Here is a 22,827-nt window from a genome sequence, read left to right on the forward strand (position 1 = left end):
AGCCCTTCGCACCTCTGCTCTGGGGAAAGCAGGAGTAGGTGTCTGAAGGAGATGGGAGCTGATGATCCCTCCAGCTTTCTCCTCTGTGGCGTGCAGGGTGCCAGCAGCCCTGTGCTGTGGGAAGTGGTCCAGCTGCCTCCCTGCTTGCCAGAGCCTGCAGGCAGACTCAGCTTTGACCTTGGATTGCTAGTCTGCAGCAGGGAAAACACCAGATTTCATCCTCAGGGAGCTGAGGATGGAGGGGAAAACCCCTTTCCTACAGCACTCCAAGTAGGACTCTGAACGTCTTGGGCAAAACCAGTTCCCCTGCCTCAGTTTCCACATTTGTAAGAGAAAGATCATGTTCTTGCACTTCCTTGGGGAGTATTGAGAGGGTTATTAAAATCCACGCCAACCCCCCACACAAACACAGACCCAAAATAACACTTTCTGATAACAAAACATACTGTATTAGGACAATGATTGGAAGTGCTCCACCACTGCAGAGCTCGCCTCGCTTTCCCTTTGCACCCCAAAGCCAGCAGCCAGCACAGCCATCACCGCATCCTCACGGAGGGGAACACGAGTCCTGGGGGCAAGTCAGACCAAAGGACGACCTGTGGTGATGTGAGCTGGGATCCTGCTCCGGGCGAGCATGCGGGACTCAGACAATCCTGTTTTTCTTCAGGATGAGTGTCTCCACCTCCTTCATGAACCGGAGGCACAGCTCCTCCTGCCACGGCAAGGCCACGCACTGCACGGCCACCGGCAGCCCCACGCTGCCGTGAAAAGCCTGTGGCACAAACAGAGGGGGACAGGGCAGGGGGACGTCCAGGGGAAGAGATGGGGATGCTCACGCCCCTGGGGAACCTGGCGCCACTCACCTTTGCCAGGGTCCGGTCCCACCAGTCCTGAAAGTACCCCTTGTAGCTCTTTAGCTCCTCCTCATCCTCGTCCGTCACCATCGTGACGGGGACCACGCCGGCGGGGAAGTCCAAGGCGTTGTAGAGCATGGTGTAGCTGACTGCCACTGCAGGAGAGGGAGAGCTCAAAGCACCAGCCTGCTGCAGGGAAAGCCTTCGCCCCACTCTGCGTACACGAGCTGCCAGCTAGCCGGGCGCTTGCACTGGGAACTCGAGGGCTGCGGGACGGAACCCTGCCCCTCGGCTCCCGCATGCACCGGGGGGTTGTCCTGGGTGTACCCCACGGGCTGGGGCTGCAGCTGCCCCAAGAGCTGAGCTCTTCCCACCGCTGGCCGGTGCCTTGGGGATGTGAGGGCAGGAGGAAGAACGCTTCCCATCGATACTGGTGGAATGCCGCAGCAGGGATGTGCTGGAGACAAAGGTCGGCGGTCCTACCTGAGAGCTTCCCAGGGTAGCCGATGCCGAGAGCCGGGCCCAGCATGGGACAAAGCATGACGTCCAGATTCAGCTTCTTCCACTGGGCGGTGAACTGGTGACAAAACTCCTGAGGAGGAAACGCACTGGTGGTCAGCGGGGAGGATGTGCTGTCCCATGGCTGCTGGCTGAGGCGCTCCTTGGCCCTTCCCCAGGAGCATCCGTCAGTTGTGGGGTGAGCTACATCAGGCTATACATCCTGCTATAATCCATCCACTCTTTGCTGCCTGGCCAACAGCCCTCCCAGCGTACAAAGTACCCTCCCCCCTGCTAAAACTGGAGGTGGGGAAAGATTGAGCGTGGGGGCACATGGCAAGCTGGGACACAGGCATGGGTCTTGAGGAAACCAGAATGGAAATAAAGGCAAGTCTGCTGCAGCTGATGGCCTACGTTTTCAAGTGTAAGAGTAAAAAATTCAGGTCTGATTTGGGATCATGAATGTGTCTACAAGTGGTCCTAATTCTAAACATGCTGAGAACTTGCACACCCAAGTAAGATCTGTTGATAAGTGATGTATGTTCCTACCTCACATCACCAGTGACTTGATCATCTCCTAACCTTGGTGGGTATTGAATCTGCCTCTTCCCAAAGAGAAACAAAACAAAAACTATCTAACTCCAATTTGCAATGTTTTACCTCAATTTCATGATGAAGACTCCAGACTTCATCCACTGTGCTGAAAAAGGAAGCAAAACCAATGAAAGGCATCAAGAAGTGCTGCAAAAAGCAGCTTTAGGGGCAGGGAAGAGCATTAAAAAGCAGGTGGGCACAAGTTAGCTCCACTCCTGGAGCTGCAGCCAAGGGAAGGGAGGACTTTGGCAAAGCCCTGGCTTTCCTCGCAAGGGCTGGGGGTCTTATTGCTGCTTCTGCCCACGATGGAGGGCTGAAGACTAAAGGCAGATTGGTGTACTGCTGCTTTGGCCTGACAAGTGTCCAGCCCTACTACTGCCACTGCGCTGAGAAGGTGGAAGCCCAGGCACATAATTTCTCAAAGGCCAGGCTGGATGAGACAGACCGATCCTCTGGTGTGGGGACAGACACACTGCCTTGGTGGCACAGCACAAAATACACCCTCTCTGCTGCGGGATTTGAGTCCTTTCTCATCACTAATTGCCCAGCATTGACATCACAGCAAGGAAGAGGAAGCCTCCTGCCCTGTGCATTCACCTTCCTTCTGTCTTACGGTGCCCCTACCTCATGGCATGACGGATGCAGTAACCAGTTGAGATTGTATTTCATTCCCACAAGCATCATCCAGTTCTCAAGCAAGAACTTGTGAGCCCCCCCCCCCTCCTTCCATCCTCAGTACTAGGACAGTTTGCCAAACTCTGCAGGGTTATGGTGCTGAGATAAACTGCTCTCAGTTTGCTTCCACCCTTGTATTTTCTGCCTGGGGCAGCATCCCTAATGTAGCAAACACTGCTGCTCCTCAAAAGAGAAACCCAAATCTTCGCACATTTGTTCAGGCTCAGATTTACTCACTTTGTTCTCATGCTTCTTACGATATGTGAAAATCGAGGCACCTGTGAAGGAGAAAATAAACTTTAAAAAAAACAAAATAATTTACATTAATCCCAGCCCTGTCCTCTGAGACAGCTCTGTCACAAATACAAGCTGTTGACTCAGTGCTCATGGGCAGGACTCATGGATTTTCCCCAAAGCGGGGAGAGGAAGAACAGAAATAGCATCACTCCAGTTTGGAGATGTGTCTAAGTATAGCTAGGAAGCAGCGCCCAGAGACTTCTCTGTGGTAAAGCCTTACTACAATGGGAGACAAGTTATTCACCACCTATTGCTTAACTCCATCTTTGCTAGGAAGAAATGGACCTTACAAAGGGTTTGGCAATCCAGGAGAGGAGAGTTTTTAGCCAGTGCGGTGACTTTGCCAACCAGAGGAACAGCCCCATGCTGCTTTTCTCCAGCTCCCCTTTGCTGAAAGAGAAAAGGGTGTTTAGCTGAGCAGTGTTAGGAAGCAAACACAGTAGATCAGCTTTCACAAAGCCAACCCCTCTGAACAGTGTAGCTAAGTGACAAAAAGAGGTTTGCTCCATTCCTCTGGGCTCCTCTGATTCTCACAGTATTAACAGGATATCAGCACCCAGTTTCCTTTCATCTGTCAAGGCTGGTAACATCCCAAAGAGACTCAAGGTTTTGCTGAATCACTTGATGGTAAGCTCCCCAGTAAATCCCAGTACATATCAGCCACTATCTACATCCAGTAGATCTGCCACCTGTACCCAGACGCTAGCCAGACCCTAGGGGTGATTTCATAGGAAGGCACCGATCACACCAAACCATTCTGGGCTATACTTACAATTTCTTGAGAAAGGAGGCACCACCATCTGCAAACATTCCCCTGACACAGAAGTTAAAGATCACATAGTCCACATTCATAAGTTCAAAGGGCACCAGCTGGAAGGACAACGGAAGAGGAATCAGTGGCACAAGCACAAGGAAGCTATGTGAGAGAAGCCGTTGAAGGCTCACAATAGGCCAAGGTTGGCTGAGGTTTTCCTGGCAAGCCCTCAGGAAAGACTCTAGCATTTGAGGCCACCAGGTCCTCCCCATCCCATCCATCCTTCCCTGAAAAAACAGTTTTCCCTTTGAGCAACAACTGATGAGTCAAAAGATACAGGATGGGCTTGGCCCCCTGACGTCCATAGCAGCTCCAAGGCACAAAGGTCCCTCCAAAACTGGCAGTGGGTGACAGAGGGCATGAGTCTGTGCTCCCCACTTCACTCCTGATCCTTGTGCAAGGGTAAGGGGGAGGCGTGCAGCCATGACCATGCCTCACACACAGGAGATGTCTTGCTGAAATGGCAGAGAGGAGGAAGGAGACAACCTCTGTTCAGCACCCTAGAAACCCGAGACCCTAGGAATGGGTCTGGGTCAATATGTGACTGCTTGGCTAGAAAGGGTTTGCCATCTGCAACTGCCCTTTTGTTTTCTCCTTAGGTTCTTGTTTCCAGATACAAAACCAGGAGGTGGCTTTCCATGCAACATGCAGTAGATGTGTGGAACCGCTTGCCAAAGGGTATGATGCAGAAGAGGTGAAACTGGCTTGAGAATAAACTAAACAAGGACTTGGACAACAGCTTGTCACAGCCACTGAAGAGAGGTGGTCTGTCAGGCTCAGGAAACATGCTGAGCTGACAGTAATCGTACAGCACCAGGATTGTAACCTCCCTGGGGGAACTGCCTCAGGACCCAGGTTTTACAGCACCTAACACAGCGTGGATCTCAGCCTGGGTGTAAGTAAATGCACCCACTCTACAGACAAGTCATACAGCAGTTCGTCTACTCCCTAGCATGTGTTATGGGTCAGGGTGGGCACCCTTTTGTGTTCACTAGCACCTAAAGAGCACTGAGGTCCTGCTGACAGGGGAAATCAAGTTGCAATATAAAGAATTTCTCTGTTCCAGAAGCAGCTATCTATTTTCATCAAAGCTGTGGGAAGCTGAGTGGATTCCAGGCCCTCTTTCCCTGCCAAATTTGCTTGATGTTCACACACAGGTCCCAAAGACATGGTAGGAAGGAAGAATAGATGCAGCATGACTGTTGGATTCATACAACATCCTACCGTGTGGCCAGCATCCTCCAACAGCTGCTTCGTCTCCCGGACGGCACGTCTCATGGCAGGGCTTGGCATGGTGAAGAAATCGGTTTCATAGTAGCCTATGCGGAGGGGCTGCGTGCTGGAAAACACCTGCAGAGCAAGGCAGAACACCAGCTGGAAGGATGTCAGTGGCATCAGGAGCCAACAGTACACCCATGCCACACAGTGAGTCTGGAAAGCAGCACTTCTCTTGCCCACATGCCCACCCACAGCATGTGGCAGGATAGAACAGGTCCTGGAAGGCTCCCATGGGCCACTGGCATCTTCAACCTGAGTGATGCCAGGTCTTCTCAGAGACCTTTTCCCTCTTTGAGGTCCCTTACCTCTTCATTGAAGGGAAGGGGGGGCACTGTGCTGTCCAGGTTGAACATGTCCTCGCACAGGAGCGCCCGCATGCACAGCGCCAGGCTCTCCACATCTTTTGCCATCGGCCCCACTGCTGCGACCACTGGAAGAGACCAGAAGAGAGCATTCATGGTTGGGGGTCTTTCGAGGGCATGTCCTGCAAAAGCAGGACCTCTTGCCATCGTTTTGACTTAGTCTAGTGTTGGCAACAGTTCCTCTTTGAGAATTGGGCTGGGGATGCCTACAGGTGCCTTCCCACCAGCAGGCCCATCGTTATGGACCCAGAATTGTTATCCATCAACATGTACCCTGATGTCTCCATTTCATGGTTTACAAAATTAAACAAAAAGCTTTGTCGATCACAACACAAGGACAACATAAGATCCCCCCCCTTTTGACTGCTAATCCCACCTCCCATGAAGCAGTGGCAGACAATGCAGCAACCTGGGGTTTACAGGGTGTGTTGAGGTTTATGCGTTACACAAACTTCTCTTGCCTTATGCATATTCTGGTTTCTCAGGAATCATGTATGGGGGTGGCTCTCTGAAATAGTCCCTGAAAGGGAACCTGCTTCCCTCTCAGAATGTGTTGGAGCAGGTCCCCCATAATCAGCTGAGGGTCCTTCTCACCCCTGCCCTACTGCCCTCCCTGGGGGACAACCATCAATTCCTACCTGCCTTCTGCCCAAGGACACCAGAAATGATTCCTTTTTTACTGCGAAGAAAAGAGACGCACAAAATACAGCAGCTGAGTAGTTTTCACCGAAGGGAAGGGCTTTAAGCAGTAGCAAGTGGTAATGGAAACACTGCCCTCCCTTTGGAGATGCAGAGGTTGGCAGAATGAAGGGCCAAGGGGAAGGCCAAGAGAGACCAACCTAGGCCAGAATGATTTATGCCCTGTCAGTCAGGAACAGCCACCCCCTTAGCATGCAGATGGAGAGGTTTCCCCATCTCTGTTCTGAGTGGACCAATGCTTCCCTCCATACAGGTCCCAAAAATTCTGGGCAGGAGGTAGAAACGAGACCTTCCCAGTTCCTCCCAAATTTCCCCCTGCCCACAGAAGCAGGAACATCCCAGCACAGCAGTTGGTAGGGTGGCAGCTGGGTCTCACCCAGAGACATCACTGCATTACTCGCAGTACCTCAGTCTGTTCCCGGTAGGTTTGAGTGCACAGATCCCACAGAAGGCAGCAGGGAAACGCAGACTCCCTCCTACATCTGTCCCAAAGCCCAGGATGGACCCACCTCCTCCTATAAGTGCCCCTTCTCCACCAGAGGAGCCTCCGGGGCTTCTAGTGTAGAGCAGAGGGTTGAATGTCTGACCAAAGATTAAGTTCTTGCAGTCATAGCTAGAGAGAGAGAGAAAGAGAGATTGCAAATGAGAGGAATGTAGATATCTGCTGGTGTGGGACCCAGTCACAACAAAAAAACCCATCAGAAAGTAATTAGGTAATTCACTAGTTGTTACATTGGCATTGCTCAGTCTGAGGGGGCTTCCCGAAGCTCCCATGAAGACCACCAGCCTTTTCATGGCAGCCCCAGGACCTGGATTCACTGCCAGCTAATTTCAGTGTCACCAAGCCTTCCCCAGACAGACCCAGCAGCAGCACAAGGACATCAAACCTCCTGGAAAGGCTCCCCGTTCACGCTGTCCCAAGTGCCACAGGACATCCAAAGCAGCCCACCTGGAGCAGGTCCAGGCCCCCCCACCCTGGGGGGGCATTGCTGAGCCCCTGCTTGGGAACAGGCCGAATGCCAGCTGCAGCGATATTTGAACACCAGGTATCCCAGGAACTGGTGCAAAGTCTGATAATCCCTGGCACAACCTCTTTGCGTGGCCTTTTTTAAACGCGGTCAGGCATTGCCGCGGTGCCGTAAGGAAGGCATTTCACACGGCTGGGCAACAGTCGTCCACAGAGGAGCTTTACCAGAGTTCACTTGGCAGGACACGGGGACACTAGCAGGGTGGCTGTCCTGCAGAGCACACCTGACCTCACCCCATACCAACGATGTCAAGAGTGGTCTTGCCAGATACAGCAGGAGGTCTGGGAGCAGGACATTTTAGGTCATTAGCTTAACTAGCTAACAACCTTCCCCTTCCATGAATATGTGTTTGCACTGTGTAGTTAACAGAACCACCTCTGAGGGGTTAATAAAAAAAAAAAAAAAAAGAAGTGGTTTAAAAACATCCAGCACAGGAAAGAGGGCCAGCGATTTCTCTACTCTTCTCTTCCTCCTCCTCTTTTGTTTCTTTATTTAATTTGGAACTAGAATTAATTGTCATCCTGAACGTAAATGTGTTTATTTTTTTAAGTAAAACTTAAAGACACTAAGGATGGGGACCAGGAGTTGTTATTTAAAAAGAAGTGGGAAATGAGAATTAGACTTGATAGAAACTCTCACGTGAGATGAGGGTGGGAGGACTGCCGCCATGCCGAGGGAAGGGAGCACCCACCTACCTGATGAGGGACTGGGGAACATTGGTTTTGACAAACGGAATTGCCCCCTGTCTCCTGAGCACCTGCACCACCACGCTGTCCTCTGCCGCGGGTTTATTGAGGTTTTTTATAAACCCTAATGTGGAATCATGGCCCTGGGAACACAGGACAACAGGGTTCCAAATGGAGGATTGCAATTCCCCCTGCCCCCATATTTTTATCTATATATACAAGCATGTGCATGCACCTCCAACAACCCGTCCATCATGCGCACGTTGCGTAGTGTGTTTGTAGCAAATCTGACCAGCCTTCTTTCGGCTCATACGGGAGACGGGCAGCAAAGCCCATCACCTGCCAGGGCAGGCTATCCCACATCAGCTATGACAAAATCCAGCTATGACATTGAGGTCAAACCTCCCCCTGCCACCAAACTTCAAACGACAGGGGTCTCAGGATACATGCAGCATTGTGCTGGTGGTACCTGGCAGTCAATGGAGTCTTTGATGCTGACAGGCACCCCGTAGAGCAAACCCAGCTTCCCTGTCAGCTTCGCTTTCCGGAGCTGGGTCTCGCTTTCCTGCAGATACTCTGTGATGCAGTTGGTTTCCGTGGCGATTTGGAGGGCCTTGGGGAAAGCAGACAAAACCCGCAGGTGACACACAGCCTGCGGCATTGCGCAACAGCCTCCTGCTTTGCAAAGGACACCTCTCTTCCCAGTTTTCCACCTCCCCATCTGGGCAGTTGGTATCAGGGCAGCCCCTTCTGTTCCTTTTTCCAAGACATTTTCACGCCAAACTCCAAAATGTGTCTGGACACAGAGGGGCATAGCACCTGTGATGGACAGAGGCACCCAGCCCAGCAGAGTAACAACAGCTGTTGATCAGGCTTCCGGGGTAGCATAAAATAACAACCCCAAAGTGGGGACCCAGGAGGTGATCAAGGCATTACAGCAAAAGCAGAGAATGAAAGCGAACACTGAGTCTTACGAGGTTTAGCAACCCATTTGGAGATGGAGGGGAGACAATAGCAGCACTCTGCAATTTCCCTATAGCTATACCTGCCCCTGGGAAGGTATGGGCTCCCCCAGGGAGGTACGGGCTCTCCAGATGCTGAGCTTGCTGCTCCCCTTTGCTCCAAACCAGGCCAAGAGCCATGGCAGCCAGATGCCCAGCTCCTCCCTTGCTCACAGCGAAGTGCAGAGGGGCCCAGCACTAACCTGCAAGCAGTTACAGCTCAGCAGCGTTTTAACCTGCATTTGAACCTTGTGCTAGGCTTCTCCCAAGAGAGCCAGCCCCACCATTGGTGAGATGCTGCCCTACCACCCTTGCTCCTCACCTTGCCCACGTAGGCATAGAAGACATGGTCCGGAGGGAGGGAGCCATCCTGGAGTTTCTTGCAGAGCTCCGGCAAAGGCAGAGGGAGGATGGAGATCATGTTCACGGATGGATGCTAAGGGAAAGGTTGAACAGGCAATGACATACCTCTACCTCAGCTGGTGGGCTCCTCCTCTCCCCTTAGTGCCCACTGTAACCCATCCAACAAAATATCTGCTGTTTGGTGGCCAAATGCAGTATCTGCCTCAAGACTGCAATCCTGCTCCTACCCTGATCCCACCGAGCATGATGTGAAACCTGCAAGGCCAGAAGTAACCCAGGCTTTCTAAAGTTTTCTTTTCTTGGCCAGACCGGTCTCACCAAGCACCTGCTGTTTAAGGAAGTGCCTTTCGTGCAGTCTTGTTCAGACAGGTCTTGGCCAGGCCTGGGGGAACTGCTTGGTGCAATGATCTCTGCTGAATTACAGTGGGAATTGATGGCATTGTTAGAGACATTGCTACAGCAAGAAACAAAACTGGACCTGGTGCCAGCTCTTCTCCTGGCATCACCAAGGTATCCTACAGGGAAGCGCACAAACCAGGGAGCCCCTTGGCTGACAGCAGAGGGGTCATTTTTTTGGCCAGCAGAGATTTCCCTGCCACCTACTAAATACCATTAAAAAAAGCATCAAACCTCATCCTCCAAGCTGGACTCTGAACCTGAGCGAGTCCACTCCAACCACAGGTCAGGCAGTTTGATGGGACCGCAGCAGGTATGCCGTGGCCAAGCCAGATTTCTGGGCACCGTGCCTTGGCATCGCGTCCTGTCCCTGCGCACAGCGTCCTCGGGCTGCGCGGCTGCACTTTGGCCTCCGCTGATAACCCGTCGCTTCTCGCCTTCTCCTACCGCCTCCTCAGCGGCCAGGCTGAGCCTCCTACCATGGCGGAAGAGGCCGGAAAGCTTTCAGACGAGAGGCAGGGATTTTCTTCTCCCTGCCAGTTACGGTTTGCTGGCGCCTGCGCCGCTGTCCGTTATTCCCCGCTGCACCGGCTGCCCCGGGAAGCGTTTCTACCCTATCCCTGCTACGGAGGGGATCGCTGCATTGCTGGGGGGGTGGGGTGCATGCACATATAGATTTAGAAAGGAAAAAAAAAAAAAAAGAAAACTAAATCCCCGTAGCTCCGTATTAGGAGCCGGGATGCCAGGCCAGCTCTGCGAGAGCAGCCCCGCAGCTGCCCCCGGCAGGGAGACACCCCCCTGCCCGCGGGGAGGGCTGCACGCCCGCTGTCCCCGGGGCTGTGCTGAGGGGAAGGGGCAAGGGTGAGGAGCCATCGCCGAGCGGGCGGAGGCGGCTTGCCCTCCCGGGGCGCGGAGAGGAGAAGCGCGGCTTATTGCACCCACCTGCTCCCGAAAGCGCCGTACAGCCATCTCCATCTGCACCAAGCTCCGCTCCTGCCTCTGCCGCGCCTCCTTCACCTTCCTCCAGAGCCCGCTTCGCCGCCGCCATCGCAGCAGCAGCAGCAGCAGGCCGGCGGCCGAGCAGCAGAGCAGGGCGGGCGGGGGGACCCGCATGGCGAGGCTGACCGGCCGGGTGTGCCCCGCTCCTCCCGCTCCCGGCGCCTCCCCGCGCCCGGCCGGGTCCAAGGGCACCCGCTCTGTCGATGGGGAGGTGGGGAAGAGGGAGGCAAAACCTGGGGAGGATTCCCCGGGCGGGAGAGAGTTAGACTCTGGAAAGGGATTTAACCAGTTTGCTGCTTTGCGAGCAGCGGCACGGATAGGGAGGAGGAGATCTGGGAGCTGGAAAAGCTCCTGGATGAAAACTTACCCGTCCCTGTGCTGGGTGGTCTCTCTCTGATAAGGTTTATTTATTTTGCCGTTCCCTAAGGGAGGCTTTGATCTCCCTGTAATTTTTCAGCCTCTCTGGGGATAGTCTTGGCTAGGAGCATCAAAGCAGCAGAGGAGGAGTTCCGAAGATACCTGTCTCCTTTGCGTTTCCTGAAGCCAAGCAGCTGCGTGGGAAAAAGAAACAATAAATGTCCCAGCCTGTGCCCAGCAGAGTCCACTTCATCACCGGCAGAGCATGGGCGTGCCTGTGCTTTGCTAAGTGCTGCAGCTTCCAGCATAGAAGTCTGGCATCCCTGCTCAGGCTGGGGAGTGCTTTGCACTCAGTTTTGAGGGAAACTCCAAAATAAATTATTTGTCTCCAGCCCCACATGGGGTCTGTCCTTAAAAAAATCTTCACTGCTTGCAAAACTTCAGGAGCAAATATTTCAAGCTATCCAGTTTAGATGCTGCCCATAGGATTGTGGAAAACCTGCTGGGAAGGATTTGGGATGTCCTCTCCCTCCCCCTGCCTCCCAGCAAGATGAGCTGTGCCTAAGCCACCCTTGGCAGATGCTGAGCTAGAAAATGCAATGGAGGGTGATGTGCCCCAGACCTGATTTTCCTGGCCTTTTTCAGGCCACTGGCTTTACTTTCACCATCAGGCCATCAGAGCTACTTTAGCAGCACCCAAGCAGCTTGCACCAGAGCCTGGTGCCCTTTTTCCCCACTGTTTTTTTTTATTACTATTATTATTATTTTTCTTCTTCCCCCTTCTTTAAGACCGTGGGGCTCAGAGGATTATACAGTAATGCAAGCTTCCAAGGGTGCTGCAGTCCCCTGCACGCAGACTACTTGGGGCACAAGAAACTGCGAGGGGAGCAGGGTTGGGGGGGGTTCCCTTGCAGTGAGCTGGGAGGATGGGATCAGCTCAAGGTTGGTGAGAGCAGATGCTGTGATCCTTATCTCCTTCTCCCTTCCTTCTCATGCTGGAGGCTTCAGCTCTCCTCAGTTGCACTGATCTCACCCAATGGCAGCAAAATGCCAAAATAGGGCTGTTTCCCTGTAGGCAGTAAACCAAGGTGCACCTGAAGTCTTTTAACAGGAGAGCAGGAAAGGTGGTGAACTTTGGAGAAACAGAAGTTAAAAACTAGTTCTGGTGGAAGAGAAAATTACTTCTCCAACCCTCTTCCCCTTAGTTTAAACCCTGCTTAAAATCTCTCATGCAGGAACAATTTTCAATTTCTGCAGTTCAGCTTGTCAAAGGGAAGAAAACAAAATATGAGCTTTATGCCTGGAGCACCTGTGCCTCCGGGAGCTGCTGCTGGGGATCCCCCTTCTCCCCTCTCCTGGGCAAGTGTGTGTGTGTGGGGTGAATAAATGGGGTTGAGGTGTCAGGCAGGACAGTGGCAAGGCTTGGATCTCTGCTGGGGCTAGCCAGCTCCAGAAGGTTAACCCAGTGCATGGGGAACCCCAAAATGCAGCAGGTCTCTGCTGTGACCCAACTGCCAGCAGAGATGGGACAGGGCAGAGGACAGGGGGGCTCCAGCATAGGCAGGTGGCGGCTGGGGACACCCTGTCCAGGAAGATGTGCCTGGGACCGCCTAAGAGAGGTAAAATGGGTCTGGCCTTGCTCCCCGTGGGCTGGGGGGGGGGGGGGGGGCAACTGCTGGCTTGTGGAGCGAGCGATGCTCTGATGGCCCTATGGGACACTGGCCTGTCCTTGCCAGATGAGCAAGTGGAGATTTTCTGCTGCTATGTCCATAGGGCTGCCCATATGCTGCAGCAAAGGGGGCTTGAATATCAGCGTGCCAGAAATGAGGATGGATCCTGCCCCTGCACCTCCTGCGCTGCCTGGCAGGTCTGGAGCCTGTGGCTAAGGGAGGGTGAAAGGATCAGCTAGATCTGTAAAGGCTTTCTTCCCCCCACACCCCTCTGTGTGTCCACAGAGCCGCAACTGGGTGGGTACCACCACACCCTGGCTTCTATAACCCTGTGGTTACCAAAGGAGGGGCAGAAAGGCGGCGTCTTCTTCCAACTGTGACACATCACACATGATCAGCTGGACCGGCTCAGTCTGAAGGGCTAGCTAGCCCCTATTCATCAACACCAGAGCAGACGTCAAAAGCGTGGCAAGCACGCAGCAATATTTTCCTTAACAGTGTCTTCTGGCATCCAGAGAGTTGTGACTTCTCAAGCCAGAGGTTAGGTTTCAGTGACTAATAGCTGGGTGCTTGTACAGATATTTCTGGAGTGAAGCAATGCAATTCTGGCACTCACAGTGTCCTGCAGCAGGGAGATCCACAGTTTATCCACGTGCTTCAGGGAAGTGACGGCTCCTGTTTGCTGCCCTTGTCTGATTTCGTTTGCTGCTCCTTAATTTCAGAAGAGGCAACAAGCAACTGTTCGCTGTTCACCTGGGAATTTATATACTTCTCTTCTTCCATTTCAGCCTGCTGCTTTTAGAATGTGTCCCAGAGGTTAACAACCTGCTCCTGCCACCAGCTGCCAGACACCCCCCTCCCAGGATCTGGCCCTCTGGAAGAAGATCCAAGCTTCATTTACAGCAGCAAGTGGTCCCTCCTGCTTCATTTCTCCTCTACTTGCAGGTGCCTGGCTCTTGAGGGGGATTCATCAACATGATCTGCAAGAAGGTGAGGCAGCTCCTCAGAGCTGGAGTTTAACCCCTGCTCTGTCTCCATCCTGGTACACAGCTCCACAGCAGCCCTCCTGCTGCTAACCTGGGCCGTGAAGGAGCCGATGAAGAGAAAGTTTACCCAAGCTAACCACTGTGTAAAGACTCGGGAAAAGGTTGTCCAGCAGCTCAGGCAAGAGGTAGTGTCACGTGGGAGTGATTCCTTTCGGCCCTGCAAGAAAATGTCATGTTTCAGTCAAGTTGTTCACTTGGTGATGCCTTTGTTGTTCCCTTTGTAGTCACCTCTGCCTGTAGAAGGTGCTTGTTCTCCTCACTGATTGTGCTCCAGAGCTCTTGCCACTGGGAGGGCTGGTTGCTCCATAATCTGCTTCAAGCTGGAGTATCTGAGTTACCGTAAGTAGAGTGAACATATAGTTTGTGCCAGCTTTGTGGACTCTGCTCTGAGGCGGATTAGGAAGTGCTCATGTATTTTCTCCACCAGCACAGGGGAGGAGGAGCTGACCTGGAAGAGGACTGTGACCTGTACATGCAGCTTGCACTTGCACAAGCTCTCTTTGCTCGTTGTGCACCTGGCAGCTATTGCGTGGTAGCTTGATGGAGGGTAAGGAAAAGTTGAAGAGATCACAGCAGTGGGGTTCCCAGGATGACGAGGACCCTTGGGGAGATCCCTAAGATTGCTGAAGACACCTTAAGCAAATACTGCACCTGGCAAGCACTGGGATCAGGCTCTGAAAACCTCCTCTCTATACAAATGGGGGTGTGGAGACTCATTTCTAGTAGTGCCTGTGTTAGAGCAATCTAAGTCCATACAGCTTTGCATTTCATGTGAACATTAAAAAATAAGGAGAGGGGGGAAAAAAAGAGAGAGAGAAAGAAAATTTAAGTGGCTAAAATTACTCCTGTAGTTGTTTTACACAGCTGAATGAAGATAATTGTATTGGCAATTGTGAGTGATTACAGTATTATCTGCCATCAAAAAAGTTATTTTTTTGAACACTAAAGGAATTAATGATACATAAAACTGTGCTTAGATTGAGTGCATTCATCAGCAGAAATGCCTGGTGCTGGCACTGCTACACTGTAATTACTCCAGCCGCTCAGAGAAAGAGAGCAGGAGATAGGGGGCTATTGTGGATGCTGCCAAAGATTTACATACATTTACACGCTGAGCAGCTCTGGTGCTCCGGGAGGGAGGAGCAGAACCAGGGCAGCAAAGCTGATGGGTGGGGGGGCAAGTTTGGCCCCTGCTTTTTTTTTAGTGTGCATTACAGAGCAAAGAATAGGGGATCATCTCTGCGTTTAAAACTTTACAGGGTGAAGCTGGCATGGAGAAGATGGTTAAATGCTCCTCAGAATAGCAAGGGATGAGCCCAGGCTTTATAGGATGCTGCCTCATGGTGTCTGAATTGATAAAACCATTCCTGGGGTCACAGACAGTGAGTGCCCAGCCCTGGGAGACTGATGGTGGTGGTGAGAATGGCAGAGGTGGTGTCCTCAAGGGACATCTGCTGTGCCCTGTGCTTCAAGTGAGCCCATCATGCTGCTGCATTGGTAGGGCTGGGACGCTGGGTACATGTCGGTGGGGCAGGGTGAGGAAATCTAGAAGAAATGCTCCCTGGCTTGCTCCACACCTTGTGGCCCTTCAGCAAGGAGACACGATATTGGGTGGGGGGGGTGTTTACAGACTGGGGTAGCCCAGGAAAAGCTGTTACAGGGGTTGAGAGCAATCTGTGCAGAGCAGCAGGATGCTTCCCACAGGGCAAAGAATTTGGAAAAGGCTTTTAAAAGAAGGGCAGTGGGTTGCAGCCCCTTTATGGAGCCCATGGTCCCTCTCCAGTGATGGACCCATGCTTCACTCAAGCAGGGAATCTTAAAACCTTCCGTGATCTCCATCTTCTTCTGCACAGCTGCCTTCTGAGCTGTATCTTGAGCTAAATTAATAAAGAGGAGCACAGACCCTTTCCAGCCCATGAGGGAACACTGGGTAAGGCACGGCGAGCATCATTTGCAGCTCCAAGAAGACATCGCTGCTGGGTGCATTTGGCCTTTCGGTGTGAGCCACCAGAGAGCAGGATTGAGCTGCTGGCCTGGCACGAATCTCGCACCCGAAGGCTTTTGCGCCCTTAAACCCTGCACTGTATACTCTGAACTTGCGAGGAGCGTTGAACGAAGCAGAAAGCCCTTTTTTGGCTCTTTGGGTGATGGAGCAGCCCGAGCTTTTTTGGGGAGCAGTGCTTTGATTTTTCGGTTTTTACGTGCTCTTATAAAATGATGGGAGTTTTGCTGTTGGTCCATCTGGGCCAGGCTGGTTTTGCTAAGGAGGACATCCCTGCAGGACTTAATTCTGCAAACTGTGAGTCCTCAGAAACCTGCAGCTCTGCTGCTGCTGGGATTTGTTGCAGTGTCCAGGACTATGCCTCAAATCTGGCCGACTGCCTGCACTTTTGAATGAGTAGGGGCATCTCTACCTTCTCTGATTGCATATTGCAGAAAGGGGGAAACAGTTATCGTTATTTGTATTTGAAGCCCGGCAGGCCAAGTTTTGAGGCTAGCGGGGGGCAACCCCAAGTTTAATCCTTACAGTCTTCCCCCAAAGCAAGGTTCTTCCATAGTTTGGGGTCAAGATTTAAGTGGGGTCCTGAGTCATATCAGGGTCCTGAGCCGTCATCCATCTCTGAATGTGACTGGGCTGAATCCAGACCTCCTTGGCCACTGGTACTGTGGTTTTCCTTACCCGGAAAAAAGCACACAAATCCTGATTTTTATTTATTTATTTATTTTCCCCTGAGAACCCTGCTTTCTGAACAGGCCAGGAGAGGGAGACAGCCTGCCAGTTACTGCACAGCCCAGATTTCCAGCTCTCCCTGTTTGCCATGGGAAGGGAGCAAATGCACTTAAATACACACATTGATTTTCCCAGAGGGAAGGTCTGATCTGTGCAGGCCCCTGGCTGACCTGCAGTTTCCATTTACATAAGCAGGATGGGCATTGGGCGGGAGGGGAAACTGAGGCACAGAGCAGACTCATGCCTTGGTGGAGTTTGTTGGCGACATCCTTCTTTTTGAGAACCTCCTGGGTTCTCTTGCAGGTTGTGATTATTCTGTGTCAATCGGTGTAAACCTCCCCGTGCTCTGGGTCTGGGGTGAGCCCACCAGGTGGGCTATGGGGGGCCATTTTAGCATCACCTCAGATGTCACCCCTATAGGGACACACAACTCGTGCGATGCCAATGCACCTCCTGCCCCGTCCATGCCGAATGTCTGTTCAGTATCTTGCACAACGGCAGCTGGTCCCTGATTCAGACCCCCGTGATGGAGAAGCAGTGGGGACCCCCGGCTGGGGGTGAGCCATGGTGGCTGAGCTCACCCCAGCACCGTGAAGGTACAAGGGACATGAACGTGCATGGGCAGTGGCGCGGGGGCCTCGCTGAGTTCTGTATGTCATCTTCCAGGAGCGACTGGAAAGCTGCAAAGCATTGCGGCCCATGCTCACAGCAAGCAAGTCGATGGATCGATCGGTCCCTCCCGCCGCCCGTGTTTTTCCTCCCCCTCTCATCTCTCCCGGGCCCGCACTACTGAAGGACTGGTGAGATCACCCCTGCGCTGAAAATAAATAAATAAATAAATAAATAACCAAATAAAAATGCTGACGTGGAGAAGTCAATCAGCTTTGTGTGGCCTTGTAATATCTCATTTTATCCGCGCCACGCTTTATTAAATTCTCATAAACCTGTCAATGAGGACAGATACCATTTCAGTTTACCCCATTAGTTCTACACAATGACATCGGGGGAGAGGAAAATGGGGAGGTGCGGGGGAGGCACTCGGTGCGGAGAAAAGAGGAATGAATTTAAAGAAAGAAAAAAAAAAAAAAAAAAAAGAGAAACCCAGAGCCAAACTCAGCTTCGTGACAATAATGTAATAACATCGACGCCCAGGGAAAGTAATTGAATTAAGTGGCTTTTGTTAATGGTTTTAAGATTTAGAAATGTAAATAATAGTTAGGACTCTTTAATGGGACTCTGGTTTTAGGTAACTGCAGCCCTGAGAATAAGAAATGCTTTGCTGTTTAATATGATGTCAGATAGTTTTGTTACTCCTCCGGTTTCATGCCTGCAAAGCATATTTTGCAGTTTTAAAGCCGGGTGTGTTTATCATCTTTCCTTTCTAACTTCAGACGGAGCTTAATTCGGGAGTATTTGCATGAACCCTTCTTAGCCAGTCCCTATCAGTTATTTGCACCACCAGGAATAAAGTATTATTTCTCCCGAGCTGCTTTGGAGAACTTCCTGACTGCAGGGTTATTCTGCTCCGAAGCCTCCCGTCTATTTACATGTTCATTAAAGGCAGGCGGCAGCGGGTGCTCTCTGCGGCAGGGCCGGACTCGGCTCCCGGGAGTAACGCCGCTGGGAGCAGTGACGTTACACCGGGCTTAGGCCAGTGGGGATGGAGAATCCAGCCGACAGGTAGGATGAGCCGGGCGATTTAGAAATGACTTTCATGGGAACTCGTTCTGCTTAAAATATTATTGGATTTTCATTTAGGAACCTATCAAAGTGCAAGAATAAAGTCTGAGCTGCCTAACCCACATAGGTCTAAACAAACAGTCCTCCCTTCTGCTCCGGGATCTGACAGCTCGCGGATTGGAAAGAGTCCTTCGTTAAGGCACGGGCTGAGTCTCAGGGAAACCCACTGTGCCAGGCAGAATAGGGGGCTTTGCATTTATTCAGGCTGAAAATCTCCCCCGTTGCAGGGTGAAGGCGGACGCCTGTCCTGGCGCTCGCTGGCCTGTGCCGCAGGGATGCTGGCTTCCCTGCTTGTCCCCTTAACTCTGCCTCCCACATGGGGACCTGCAGCTCCGCTCCTGCCGTGCAGGGAGGTGAAAGCTCTCCGATGGCTTTTCCTCCAGCCCAAAAGCAAGTGAGCAGCTCTGCATACACCCTGTCACTCTAACACATCCTCGGGGAGCTTCTGGTTTGCTTCACCCGTAACCTGCAGTGATCTCTGCCATTGAATGGCTTCAGCTCTGCTTCTGTGGCTGGGGAGCCTGCCTCACGGCTGCGAGCTGTGCTTTCCATCCCGTGGGATCTCAGGACACTACACAGCCTCAAAAGCCTTCCACCATCACCTTCATAGGCTTGGATAGACAGAGAGCCTAAAAGACCCAAGCCAAACCTGACCCAGCTCACATGGGCAAAGAAGAGAGTTCTCAGATCATAAATGCAAAAATAAAGGGTTCAAGTTACACATTTCCCACAGGGGATTTCTTAAGTAGATTGTTTGCAAAAAAAAAAAAGAAATAGTTCAGTTCCTCTTGGAGAATTTGAGGTTTCTAGCTGCCGTCCATTTGCCATATTGCTGTACTTGAAGCTAAGCTGGGGTAGAACAGAGGGATTTGTTCCTTCCCTTATAGAAAAATAAGAATAAGAATAGCATTGCAATTATAACAAGAAAGACCTCACTATTGTCCCTCCATTAGAAAACCCAACTGCCCTGTTAACGATCAAATTCTTAAAACCAGCCTCTGACTTAGCAGCTTCCCTCTGACAGGTCCCTTTTTTCTGACCATGCCACTGTGGCACTGACCGTGGCAGAGGGAGAGGTGGCTGCAGGCTGGGCTCCTGCCCTGGGCTCTACTGCGGGTGCTGCGTCCTGATCTGGGGTGCTCGGTCCCAGCACAGCCCTTTTCCTGGGGAGGCTGTAATGCAAATGAGGTCGGTGGCTTTCCCTCCTCTGACATTCAGTGTGGAAACAAGAGAGGGATGGATGGTTGGAAATTTGGGGGTTCAGTGTTTTCTATGCATCACTGTTTCCCAGAGGTGGGCTGCAGGCTCAGCACCTGCCTCTCCTCTGGGATCCCGCTGGGATGCTGCTGTGTCCTCAAACAAACAGGACAGGATTTTTCTCCCTAAGCCAGATTCCTGCTGTCCTGTGTCCTTCCAGGGAACAAGTGACCTGCATTGGAGGAGAAGAGCCAGGGACCCGGGAGGGGTTCATGTCCTCCTCTGCCTCCAGCAATGCGAGGGGCCACTCTGTCTCCCTGATGGGAGGGCAGGGACAGCTTCGACTGTAGTCCATAGCTCTGCTTTGCCAGTCAGGGTGCTCAGCAATGCAGCAGGATAGCAGCTGGAAAGAGATTTACACAGCCCTATAGACAGGTAAGAAATATTTAATGCTTGGAGAGCCATTAAATAATTTGCCATGGTAAGACCCAGGCGATGCTATTTTCTGCAGATAAAAAGCAGGTTATTTTTCATTAGCTGCAAAAAGGCTGTTGGTGGCGGCGAAACTTGCCACTGGGTCTCTAGCTTGACACAACACGAGCAGATACGAGCAATATCCTAAAAAAATAATTGAAATCCACTGAGGACTGTGTTGAACTGCTTTTTTTTTAAGTGCATCAGGTGAAGCAACAAGGGGATGGAACGACCCTGATCCAGGAAACAGTGCCGATGGGTGGGGAGGCACATACGCAGGTACCTCGAATGGGAGATGGGAGGATGCTGGAGCCACTCCCAATCTGCCAAAACTGCATGTGGACAGGAGCCTGGCCCTGGCTGCAACATTTTGTCCAAACAAGACTGAGTTGCAGGGTTTTTGGTGGGACTGTCCTGGGACTGTCTTCACCAACAAACTCCCTGCTCAGCCAGGAGCCTGTTAGAAGCAGATGAGGGAAGACCAGCCCTGCGAGCCAAAGAAATTGGACTCCAAATGATTTACATGGAGCATGAGGGGCACCAGAAGGGCAGGCAGCCCAGAAAATGAGATTATAAACTATCATCCCCTGTTACACGCTGGGATGTGGCTACAGGGTGGCCCTCTGGCATCATTCAGGGAGGCAGGCGTGGTCTAGTGGTGAAAGCAGAAGGCTTTTGTCTCCTCAGATTGGAAAATCCCCCATCCTGAGGAGTGTCTAGGAATATGTTTGAATTTCTGCTTTCCCTCCTGCAGCCCTTTCCTGACCTGTGCGCGGTGCCTGACACCTTTAGAGGTCACAGGAACATCCTAAGTGGTCACTGCCGCATCTTGCTGTCCCCATGGCGTGGTCTGGAGATGTTTGTGAAGTCAGTGTAGGAGCAGCAGTCTGGTGGACTGAGATAGTGGAAGGGAAGAAGCCCTTCCTCCAGCTGGCCAGGTCCTATGGAATGTGGCACCTGAGGTGGACCAGCTCAAGCTAGCAGCTCTGGGGCTGGTGGTACCTGCAGGGCATTGCTCTGAAGTACTTTAAACACTGCATGTTTTGGGGAAAGGACAGGAGAAAAGAACCTGGACAGGGGATACAGGAGCCCTCATGTGGATGCACCAAGCTGCTTAAACTGTTTCAGGGTTCAAGCAAGGCCAATGTTGCATCTGAGCCAAGAAAATGCAAAATAGTTCATCTGCTCACATAAGCGTGAGACCCGCTGGTAGAGGCTTAGGTTTTTAATGTTCTTCACCTCTACGACATGAACCAATAGGAGGGGGAAAGAAGCCCTAAAAGGAGTCCTCAGAAGAGGCAGAGCCTGGTGTTTAATCTGCGCTGGCATGGAGGTAGTTAATAAGATAATCTCTGGGCCCTCTAACACAAAGAGAAAGTGAGTTTTCTGATCCATAAAGGATCAGTCTGCAGGAAGCCCCATCAGACTCCTCGGCGTGAAATTACACCACAGCAGGGGGGTACAGTCCTGCTACTGTACAACATTAAAGAGATGAATTAGGACTTGACATTCATGTGCTTAATATGCCTATTCCTGGCATTATCCCACAAGGACCAGTCACCACCAAGGACTTACGGTCACCGGGTCTAGGAAGGTATTTAGGGTTGCTCATTTGCTTCCTTCCAGAGCCAGGTTATCTGGCTTCCCTATCTAATTTCTCGGCATTAGGAGCAGGGGAGAGTGCAGCCCAGCTCTTCTATCTCACAGAAATCTGGTCTGGTGATTAAACACTGGGTGCACCCTCGTTGCTTGAATAAATCACAGCAATCCTCTGGACTGGTGTGTGTCGAATGAGGGAAAAAACATGATGTACAAAAAATCATGACTTGGTCCTCAAGGGGCTGAGAAAGGGGGAGAGCGCCAACCTTGAAAGTATGTCTCTCAGTTGCTGCTAATAAAAAATAAATGTTTGCTGGAAAGGAAAGCCCCAGCAGATCTACAACAGAAATTACTCGAACTGGGTTAGCCTCCCCAGTGTTAAACCGGCTGGAGGTGTGCCTTGGACAAACATGGGCACTCCAAGCTACTCTACTGAACGGGCTTTGCCGAGAAGCCAGAGCCTTTCCAAGCCCCCGTCTGGGCTGTGTGAAAGTTCCCACCCGTTTGAACTCCAAGCCAGGGCAGAGTGCTTTTGGTTTGCTTTTTATCCATGAAATATTTTGTTGAGAATAAAATTTTAGGGGGAGGGGGAGAACCTACTCCAAATTCTGGAAGAAATAAAAAGGAAAATGTTGGCTACGAGGCCGAATAGTTCTGGTTTTGAGCTGATCATTTTCCAAGAGAAAATCCAATTTTTTTTTCAGAAAGTAACTGTCCTGCAGGAAATTCCTGATTTCACGGGTGTGCCGCACTTCTGGCAAGAGCACTAGTGATCAAACTGATTGAAAAGCCATTTAATTGGAACTGTTTTAAGAACAAACTAAAATTTGGCAAAGTTAATGGGGGAAAGCACGGACAGGCCCAGGAGAAATAAATGAGAAGCAGAGTCCTCCCAGAAGCTGATTTTGCAATGGTCTGGCGTGGAGAAAGGGCGAGAGCCTCCCTGGCATGAGGACATCCCTGCAGCTGTGATCACATTGTGCAGCATGTGGGCACTTTGCACCCCACAAATCCTGCTCCTCCGACTCTCCTCTTCAACCATTTTCCCTGGGGAAAGGGAAGAAGGAATATGGTGGGAACCTGGGACTCATCCGGACATGGAAGCGATGCTCAGCCTGAACGTGCTGAGCATGAACATGTAGGATCAGTCCTGAGCCTGGTCGCGCAAAACTATTTCTTGTGTTGGACACAGTGGATGCCCAAATTTGTAACCTATTTCTAAGCACTTTGGATACAGACACGGTCTTGCTTGCCCCACTTGAGAAGGGATATAGCAGAGAGGTCACTAGGCAAATTAATGGAAGAAAGATGAATCGGAACTCTTAAACACAAAGCTGCGGTGTCGGTATGGGGACTGTACTACCATGCCCTTTTCCTTGTTTCTCCTGCCCTATGTAACCCATGGGGATGGAGATGAGCATTTCTAGGAGCTATTTTTTTCCTTAGGCTCAGACTTCATGGGAATATTT

The 22,827-nt window shown here is 51.6% G+C and overlaps 1 protein-coding gene and 1 long non-coding RNA gene across 5 annotated transcripts; one reads left to right on the top strand and one right to left on the bottom strand.

Moving 5' to 3' along the window:
• Positions 1-426: 426 nt before the first annotated feature.
• Positions 427-13,305, bottom strand: LOC129209506 (fatty-acid amide hydrolase 1-like). 2 transcript variants are annotated; one of them, XM_054834034.1, is made up of 17 exons: positions 12,911-13,305; positions 10,912-11,095; positions 10,488-10,777; positions 9,109-9,222; positions 8,255-8,398; positions 7,795-7,928; positions 6,478-6,684; positions 6,011-6,051; positions 5,316-5,440; positions 4,957-5,082; positions 3,691-3,788; positions 3,209-3,308; positions 2,859-2,899; positions 2,013-2,052; positions 1,338-1,446; positions 864-1,009; positions 427-772 (listed from the first exon to the last, which is right to left on the bottom strand). In XM_054834034.1, the coding sequence occupies exons 3-17, from the start codon at positions 10,656-10,658 to the stop codon at positions 644-646; spliced, it is 1,725 nt and encodes a 574-aa protein (XP_054690009.1). In that variant the 5' UTR covers positions 10,659-10,777; positions 10,912-11,095; positions 12,911-13,305; the 3' UTR covers positions 427-643. The 2 variants fall into 2 exon arrangements, with proteins under 2 accessions (XP_054690009.1, XP_054690010.1); XM_054834035.1 differs by lacking the exon at positions 6,011-6,051 and having other exon boundaries at positions 6,581-6,684.
• On the top strand, positions 13,272-17,189 carry LOC129209507 (uncharacterized). Of its 3 annotated transcripts, none has more exons than XR_008578098.1 (4): positions 13,272-13,742; positions 13,842-13,956; positions 14,045-14,164; positions 17,015-17,189. It is a non-coding gene; the product is annotated as an uncharacterized LOC129209507 (long non-coding RNA). The 3 variants fall into 3 exon arrangements; XR_008578097.1 differs by lacking the exon at positions 17,015-17,189 and having other exon boundaries at positions 13,272-13,516; positions 13,622-13,742; positions 14,045-15,117; XR_008578096.1 differs by lacking the exon at positions 17,015-17,189 and having other exon boundaries at positions 14,045-15,117.
• Positions 17,190-22,827: the final 5,638 nt, after the last annotated feature.

The sequence above is a fragment of the Grus americana genome, chromosome 8, assembly GCF_028858705.1.
Source record: "Grus americana isolate bGruAme1 chromosome 8, bGruAme1.mat, whole genome shotgun sequence".
Taxonomy (NCBI): Eukaryota; Metazoa; Chordata; class Aves; order Gruiformes; family Gruidae; genus Grus; species Grus americana.